The sequence below is a fragment of the Orycteropus afer genome, unplaced genomic scaffold (genome assembly GCF_000298275.1).
Source record: "Orycteropus afer afer isolate SDZICR_OR568_19922 unplaced genomic scaffold, OryAfe1.0 scaffold00264, whole genome shotgun sequence".
Lineage (NCBI taxonomy): Eukaryota > Metazoa > Chordata > Mammalia > Tubulidentata > Orycteropodidae > Orycteropus > Orycteropus afer.
The window spans coordinates 1,566,910-1,576,500 of record NW_006921851.1 but is presented as its reverse complement, the minus strand read 5'-3'; the positions used below and the strand labels follow the sequence as shown (position 1 = coordinate 1,576,500).

General features: G+C 38.8%; 1 protein-coding gene across 1 annotated transcript in view; it reads left to right on the top strand.

The window, feature by feature from the left end:
• The window catches only part of PRKAG2 (protein kinase AMP-activated non-catalytic subunit gamma 2), a 619,849-nt gene that overhangs the window by 539,991 nt on the left and 70,267 nt on the right, over positions 1 to 9,591 (top strand). The window contains exon 6 of the mRNA XM_007950134.2: positions 3,543 to 3,652. Coding sequence (XP_007948325.1) covers positions 3,543 to 3,652 — 110 coding nt within the window. The remainder of the gene's footprint in view (positions 1 to 3,542; positions 3,653 to 9,591) is intronic.

The following is a 9,591-nucleotide window of genomic DNA, read 5'->3' as shown; positions in this document are numbered from 1 at the left end:
GTGAACTGCTGTATGAAAAGTGAATTTACTCTGTAAATCTTCACCCAAATCCTAATAAAAGAAAAAAAAATAATAATAAATAAATAAATGACACTTTAAAAAAAAAAATGTAGTTAAAAGATCAGCAGCGAATGTCAAAGGAACACAGGAGCCAACTGAAGAGGCTCCCACTGGCCAGAGCTGGAACAATGGAAGCAATAAAACAGATTGGCATTGGATTATAACCCAGAGTAAAAAATAAATATATGAGTCTATACTGGTATAAATAAATGATTGAATAAGTAAGTAGACAGTTCTCCTGTACGGAAAAATTCCCAGTAACTTATATGCCTTTCCACTCTGTAAGTGTGGGCTTTGCATAATGACTTTGCTCTGAAAAATCAGTATTAAAAGGGAAGAAAAAGTGTTAAGTTTACAAACTCAGCCAAGTGCTCAAGGTTAGTATCACAAGTGAGAAGTCATTTTGATGGCAGGTACCCTTGATATGAAGTGATGAGCAGGGCACTTTACCTCTCTGTGATCTTCCTCCTCAAATCCACAAGTGCAATCTAATCATGAGAAAACATCAGACAGACCCAAGTAGAGGGATAGTCTACAAAATATCTGACCAGTACTTCTCAGAACTATCAGGGTCATCAAAACGAGAATCTGAGAAACTGTCATCACAAAGAGGATCCTAAGGCCACATGCTACTAAGTGTAATGTGGTATCCTAGATTCGGAACAAAAAAAACAAGAAGTAAGAACTAAGGAAATCCTAATAAGCTAAAGACTTTAGCTATATTATGGTACTTTATTATTAAGCTACAGACTTAGTTTTTTGTTGTTGTTGTTATGTGCCGTCGAGTCAGCCCTGACTCATAGCGACCCCTCCTTGGGTTTCCGAGGCAGTATCACTACGGAAGTAGGATTGCCCAACCTTCCTTCCGAGGAGTGGCTGGTGGGTTTGAACCTCCAGCCTTCTGGTTAGCAGTCAAGTGCCTTAGCCACTATGCTACCAGAGCTCCCACAGACTTAATAGTAATGTATAATTGGTGGTTAATTAGTTGTGACAAATATACCACAGTAATATATTAGTATTATATATAGGAACTCTGTATTATAATTTTCACATAAATCTAAACTATTATACAATAAAGTGTTCAAGTATTTTTAATAACCAATGGAAGAATTTAAGATTGTACACTAAAAATATATTTAACACAAAACTTGTAGAGTTTTTAAATTCTAAAAGTGAACATTTCTACTTTGTAATATTTTAAATTTGTATTTCAGATATTTATGTGGTAAAATTAGCATTTATAATATGTATACTTTTGTGAAAAGTTTTGATTTAGATAATGAGCAAAAAATTCTCTTAAGATTTCCTTTCTGAGAGATGGGCTGTTACATTTTTGTCATTTATCTCCCTCTTGATTTTATTCATTTGAGTTTTAGGTATATAGACTTGGCAGGTAATTTGTAACTTAAATATTAGTTTGACTAAAGTGATTTTTGAAATTTCTTTGAATAGATTACCAAGAAACTACAGGTTTCATGGCACGATATACATTGTCTTTACCAATGAGAGAGCAATGATAGCAGAGATGGATTTCAGTACTGGATTATAAGAGTTTTCTGTGTTTCTGTTCCGCTGTACCAAACCCAGCAAGTCAGTTCCAATTCATAGCAACCCTATAGGACAGAGTAGAACTGCCCCCAAAGAGTTTCCAATGCTGTTCATCTTTTTGGAAGCATATTCTCACATCTTTCTCCCACAGAGCAGCTGGTAAGTTCGAACTGCTGACCTTTCGGTTAGCAACCAACCACTTTAACCACTGAACCACCAGGGCTCCTTGTTCTGCCCTCAGAAACCATCACCCCCACCCCCCATCCCACCCCTACCCCCGCATATTTTCTAATAGGTAAGTGTTTCAAGAAAGAAGGAACCGTACTGCCTGACATTTCAGTCATACATTCATTCATTTATTGACAACCAATTATTCTTGTATATAAACTCCATACTTCTCCTTTGGTGGTATTTACAGCAATATAATAAAATTTACTGTCTTTCTCCTCCACAAGTTCGTTGTGTCTGCAAGGAAGGAATCATTTTTGTCTTTTCCCTGCCACTTCCCTAGCATCTGGCACAGTGGAAGGTATTTATAGCAGATGGTTGTCAGTTTTCTACTGCATCCTCTTATCCAAGCCCTCATGTTTCAACAACCCCCTTCCTTTCTGAGAGAAACGAGCATTCTTACGCAGCAGGGCAGAAATGTTAGAGTTAATGCCCCAATAATGACCCTTGACCAAAAAGGAGCCATAGTGAATGGGTGATTACCACGGCTTTCTGGGCCTTATTAGGAGCCACTGCTGAGGTCTGTGCAACACTGAGGTCTCTCAAAGGGCACAGTAGTTTCCACCAAGCTGCAGAACACTGATACCTGCTTACTGGCACACCCTTTTTGACTTTTGCCTCGCTGTCCATAGCTCGACTGTGGGATGACATTAAGACAAGGGAATAAATACTCACTGAGTAAATAGATTCTGGCTGTTCAAAGAAGTTGTCATTCAAGTTCCAAGCCACAGGCCCAGATGGCTTCATTAGTGAAATCTACCAGATATTTAAGGAAGAAGTAATGCCAATTCTGTACAAACTCTCATAAAGACTACCTAGTGTATTCTATGAGATCAATATTATTTTGATACCAGAACCAAAGGCATAATAAAACAACAGACCCAATATCCCTCATGAACATAGAAAACTCCTTAACAAAATTAAATCTTCCAATCTATGAACGCAGTATATTTTTCTATTTATTTGGGTCTTTGGTTTCTGTTACCAATATTTTACCGTTTTCAATGTAGAAAATTTATATATATATTGTTATATTTATTCCTATTTTATGCTATTATAAATGGTATCTTTGAAGTAATAATTTCTAATTATTCATGGCTAATCTATAAAAATGTTGCTGTTGATGTTGTTATGTGCCGTCGAGTCGGACCCGACTCATAGCGACCCTGCCTTGGGTTACCGAGGCAGTATCACTACGGAAGTAGATTGATTGCCCCATCTTCCTTCCGAGGAGTGGCTGGTGGGTTTGAACCACCAGCCTTCTGGTTAGCAGTCAAGTGCCTTAGGCACTACACTACCAGAGCTCCCAATCTATAAAAATACAGTAGAATATTTTATATAATATTGTATCTTGTGACCTTGCTAAACTCATTTTTTAGATAGGACTTGTTTTATAGATTCTTTGGTATTTTCTCTATGGAAAATTGTACCATATGTCAATAAAGGCCGTTTGTTTATTGCTTCCCAATCAGTTTGCCTTTCATTTTTTTTCCTTCGCCTTATTACACTGACCATGACCTCCAGTAGAGTATTGAATAGAATTGGTTAGAGTAGACTCTGCCTTGTTGTCAGTTTTATGAAGAAAACATTTATCCTTCACCATTAAGTAAGATCTTCACAGTAGATTTTTTGTGCAAACTCTTTATCAGGTCAAGGAACTTCTTTATTATTAATAATATTCTGCCTTTTCTTCCCCCCTCTTTTAGCAGTAGAAGACTCTGAAAGTGGCGTTTACATGCGATTCATGAGGTCACACAAGTGTTATGACATCGTTCCAACCAGTTCAAAGCTTGTTGTCTTTGATACAACATTGCAAGTGAGTATATTCAATTTTCATGAATTTGTATATAAAATTGTTGGCTACTCCGTTGTTGTTGTTGTTGTTGTTGTTGTTATGTGCCACTGAGTCAGACCCGACTCATAACGACCCCTCCTTGGGTTTCCGAGGCAGTATTACTATGGAAGTAGACCTGTGAAGTCAGTTCGGACTCATAGCAATACTAAGAACAACAGAACAAAACACTGGCTGGTCCTACACCATCCTCACTATTGTTGGTATGTTTGAGCCTATTGTTGCAGTGATTGTATCTGCCTATTTCATTGAGGGTCTTCCTCTTTTTTAGTGACCCTCTACTTTACCAAGCATGATGTCCTTCACCAGAGACTGGTCCCTCATGGATAACATGTCTAAAATACATGAGACAAAATCTCGCCATCCTAGCTTCTGAGGAGCATTTTGGCTGTATTTTTTCCATGACAATTTGTTTGTTCTTCTGGCAGTCCATTGTACATTCAGTATTTCTCACAAACACCATAATTCAAAGACATCAATTCTTCTTTGGTTTTCCTCATTCATTGTCCAGCTTTCATTTGTGTATGAGGCTGTTGAAAAGACCATGACTTGGGTCTGGCACACCTTAGTCTTCAAAGTGACATCTTCACTTTTTAACACTTTAAATAAATCTTTTGCAGCAGATTTCACCAATGCAGTACTTCTGATTTCTAGACAGCTGCTTCCATGGTCATTGGCTGTGGATCCACATAAAATGAAATCCTTGACAACTTTAATTTTGTCTCTGTTTATCATGACATTGCTTATTGATGTACCAGTGAGGATTTTTGTTTTATACTGAGATGTAATCCATACTGAAGGCTGTAGTCTTTGATCTTTATCAATAACTGCTTCAAGTCCTCTTCACTTTCAGCAGGCAAGGGGTTGTGTCATCTGCGTATTGCAGGTTGTTAATGAGTCTTCCTCCAATTCTTATGCCATGTTCTTCTTCATATAGTCTAGCTTCTTGGATTATTTGCTCAGCATACAGATTAAATAAGTATGATGAAAGGTACAACCTTGACACACACCTTTCCTGATTTTAAACGTGCAGTATCCCCTTGTTTTGTTACAGTATCCCCATGAGTACAATTAAGTGTTCTGGCATTCCCATTCTTTGCAATATTATCCATAATTTGTTGTGATCCACACAGTCAAATGCCTTTGCATAGTCAATAAAACACAGATAAACATATTTCTGGTATTCCTTGCTTTCAGCCAAAATCCATCTGACATCAGCAGTGATGTCCCTTGTTCCATGTCTCCTTCTGAATCCAGCTTGAATTTCTGGCAGTTCCTTGTGAATATACTGCTGTAGCCTTTTTTTTTTTTTTTTTTCAATTTAAATTTTAATACCTAACAGTGTTCCCTCCCCTCCCCTTCCACTCCTGGTAACCAACAAAAAAATATATATACCTTGCCTTACTTTTTACAATAACAGACTAATATAGTACTTGTCTATCTCTGATGCTGCAGCCCTTTTTAAATTATCTTCAGCAAAATTTTATTTGCATATGATATTAATGGTATTGTTTGATAATTTCCGCATCCTGTTGGCTCACCCTTCTTTGGAATGGGTACAAATATGAATCTCTTCCAGAAGGTAGGCCAGGAGCTGTCTTCCAGATTTCTTGGCATAGATGAGTGAATGCTTCCAACATTGCATCCATTTGTTAAAACATGTCAATTGATACTCCATCAATTCCTGGAGACTTATTTTTCACCAATGCCTTCAGTTTGGACTTCTTCCTTCGGTACCATCAATTCTCGATCATATGCTGCCTCCTGAAGTGGTTGAATTTTGACCAGTTCTTTTTGGTTCAGTGACTCTCTACTCCTTTTGATGCATCCTGTATCATTCAGTAGTTTGCCCATAGAATCCTTCAATATTGCAACTCAAGGCTTAAATTTTTTCTGTTTCTTTCAGCTTGAGAAGTACCAAGTGTGTTTTTCCTTTTTGGTTTCCTAACTCCAGGTCTTGGCACATTTCGTTTTAATACTTTACTTTGTCTCCTTGAGCTGTCCTTTGAAATCCTCTTTTTAGCTGTTTTATTTCATCATTTCCTCCATTCACTTTAGCTACTCTGTGTTCAACAGCAAGTTTCAGAGTCCCTTCAGATGTCCAGTTTGGTCCTTTTCTTTTTCCCCTTTTTTATGGCATTTTACTTTCTTGATGTATGATATCCTCAGTGTCATCCCACAACTTTTCTGGTCTTCAGTCATTAGTGTTCAGTGCATAAAATCTATTCTTTAGATGGTCTCTAATTCAGGTAGGATATACTTACGGTCATACTCTCATGGACTTGTTTTAATTTGCTTCACCTTCAACTTGAACTTGCATATGAGCATTTGTTGGTCTGTTATGCAGTCAGCCCTTGGCCTTATTCTGACTGATGATATTGAGCATCTCCATCATCTCATTGGTCTTGCAAAAGTCTATCAGGTGATCTCCAGCATCATCTTTATCACCAAGGCCATATTTTCCAACAACTGATCCTTCTTTGTTTCGACCTTGCACATTCCTATCACCAGTGATTATCAATGCATCTTGATTGCACATTTGATCAATTTCAAACTGCAGAACTTGATAAAAATCTTAAATTTCTTCATCTTTTATGTTAGTGGTTGGTTTGTAAAGTTGAGTAATAGTCACATTACCTAGTCTTCCTTGTAGATCCATTGATACTATCCTATCACTGACACCATTGTACTTCAGAAGAGATTTTGAAATGTTCTTTTTGACAATAAATGTGACTGTCCTTCAATTTATCATTACCAGCATAGTAGGCTGTATAATTATCCTATTTAAAATGCCCAGTACCAGTACACTTCAGCTCACTGTTGTCTAGGATATCTATCTTCAAGCATTCCATTTCAATTTTGACAGCTTCCAGTTTTCCTTGAGTCATACTTTGTGTGTTCCATGTTCCAGTTATTAATGGATGTGTGCAGCTCTTTCTTCTAATTTGGAGTCATGTCACGTCAGCAAAGGAAAGTCCCGAAAGCTTTATTCTGTCCACTCATTAAAGTTGACTCTACTTTAAGGAAGCAGCTCTTCACTAGTCATATTTTGAGTGCTTTCCAACCTGAGGAGCTCATCTTTGTTATTATATTGGACAGTCTTCTGCTACTATTCATAATGGTTGCACTGGCCAATATTTTTAGAAGTAGTTTGCCACATCCTTCATTCTAGTCTGTCTTGATCTGGAAGTTCTGCTGAAACCTGACCACCATTGGTGATCCTGCTGGTATTTGAAATACTGCTGGCATGGCTTCTAGTATTACAGCACCACAACAAGCCACCACAGTATGACAAACTGATAAATAAGTGATGGTGAGTGCACTATAAAGTAATTTAAATCTAACAATACTGAACTAAAACAATACCAAACCCCCTGCCATAGAATCAGTTCCAACTCATGGTGACCCTATAGGACAGAGTAGAACTGCCCCGTAGAGTTTCCAAGGGTGTAATCTTTATGGAAGCAGTCTGCTACATCTGTGTCCCACAGAGTGGGTGATGGTTTCAAACCCAGCCAAGCACTTAACAACTGTGCCACCAGGGCTTCTTTTCTAACAATGCTAGCAGATATTTGTTGAATCCTTACCACATACTAGGCACCATGCTATGGTTTTGTCTGAATTCTCAGTCCTCACAGTAACATTATAAGGAATGTTTATTATTATTTTCCTCATTCTACAGATAATGAAACTCAGGTTTTAGAGTTTACAAACTTAAGTACACAGAGCCAGTGAGTGATGGATCTGGAATTTGAACATAGTTCTGGCTGATGTATGTTGGAGCCTGAGATATTAACTGAATTTGAAATAATATAAAAAGAAGAAAATTACTAAGGTGGATTATCTCTTGAGAGAGAACTTTATTGATCTCTTTCAACAGAAATATTGGAAACTGATTGTTTTGGTATTAAAATTGTACCTGTTATAGCTCATTTTATACCAGTATGACACAATCATATGTGTAAAATCCTAAATAATACATGATCAAAATACAGTCAGTATAATAATATGTGTGTGTATATTTATACATGTATATACATATATCCATTCAATGTATAAAACCAAACTCACTGCCATCAAATCGATTCAGACTCATTAGCGACCCCCTTTGGGTTTCTCAGGCATAAATCTCTACAGAAGTAGATTGCCCAGTCTTCCTTCCGTAGAGCAGCTGGTGAGTTGAACTGCCAGCCTTCTGGTTAGCAGTCAATTGCCTTAGGCACTATGCCACCAGAGCTCCTTATTCAATATGTGTTGTTGTGTGCCGTCAAGTTAGCTCCAACTCATAATGACCCCTCCTTGGGTTGCTGAGGCAGTATCACTACGGAAGTAGATTGCCCAACCTTCCTTCTGAGGAGTGGCTGGTGAGTTTGAACCGCCAGCCTTCTGGTTAGCAGTCAAGTGCCTTAGGCACTATGCTACCAGAGCTCCTTATTCAATATATAGTATATTTATATATAAATCATTACCAAGTAGGATTGTCTTCATTGAGTTCTCCTGATATAGATGCTGAGCCAGGAATTCATGGACAAGTGATTTATTAAGGATGTATTCCCAGGAAAACCTGTAAGGAAGTGAGGAGGAACAATGAAGGAATAGCAGCCAAGCAGGGCTGTGTTTTCAAGCAAAGTTCTGCCCAGGTGACTTACCTGACCTTTCCTGCCCACCCTCCTACTTCCCCTAGGGCCTCTGGAGTGTGAGGTACACAGGGGAGTTTATCCTAGCCTCTGCAGTGCAGGGCTGGGCTTTCATACGACTGCATTAGCTGATTCATCAAGGGCCATTGTGGGAGAGGTGCTCTTGGCCCATCCAGCTCTGTCAGTGCTCTACCCTGTCCCTTTGGACCCTTTCTGGGAGCCTCTCCCCTGCTTTGCTCTGCCAGTGGCTCACCCTGCAGCTCTTCCTCAGAGGACTCCCTCAGGCTTTTGTATTCAATGTCTACTGCACAGGGTTTACATGAAAACAAAACGGTTTTGTTTTTGTTTAATTTCATCTTCCAACTATTTCTTGTTAGCATATAGAGATACATGGGATTTTTGAAAATTAACCTTTTATAAATTCACTTTGGACTGAGTAACTAAAGAATCTGTGATTCTTTGACGCAAAGAGGGCAGGGAAGCATACAAATAACAGTATTACAGTAGAGAAAATGGTAGACAGTAATTTTAAGAAATACAGTTTGTAAAATTATAACTACTGGTTTCAATAGTTTAAAAAAACTAGAAATTCTGGATTCCCTAAATAAAGGAACTACTAGGCTCATCCTTCTCACCTTCACTCTACTCCCTCTAATGCTTTTTAACATACAGATTTGCATCCCTTAATGAGTCCCTTGATATCTATTCAGGCAATGTCCTACTCCATATAAGTTCTTGGTCCTGTATGGTTGGCTGGTTAGTTTTAAAGGGAAAGCGGTTCTCCTTTTGTTTGTTATTTCTCCCCAGTGATTTTAAAGACTCAAAACTGAGACTCTTGTAGCACTGGACCATGGGTGAAATATAGGCAGGTGAGGCAGAGGACATGGCTCTGGGCACAGGTTTTTAGGCTTTGGCAGGCAGGCAAGCAGGCATCAGTGGCGGGGACTATAGGACCCATGTTTTTACTGTTGCTCAGGCAAGCAGAACAGTGGCCAGGACTGGGTGTTCTGCTCCCTCCATGCTTGCTTCCTCAATCTCCTTCTCCTGCTGCCCTCTCAGCTGCTATTGCCTGTTCCTCCAGCCTCTGTCAGCAGCAGTACCAAGTGAGGAAGACAGCCAGAAGTGGGCTCCCATAAGGTTTTAATATGGTGTTTTTATAATGTCTAACAGCCACTCCTCGGAAGGAAGGTTGGGCAATCCTACTTCCGTAGTGATACTGCCTCGGAAACCCAAGGAGGGGTCGCTATGAGTCGGGGCCGACTCGAC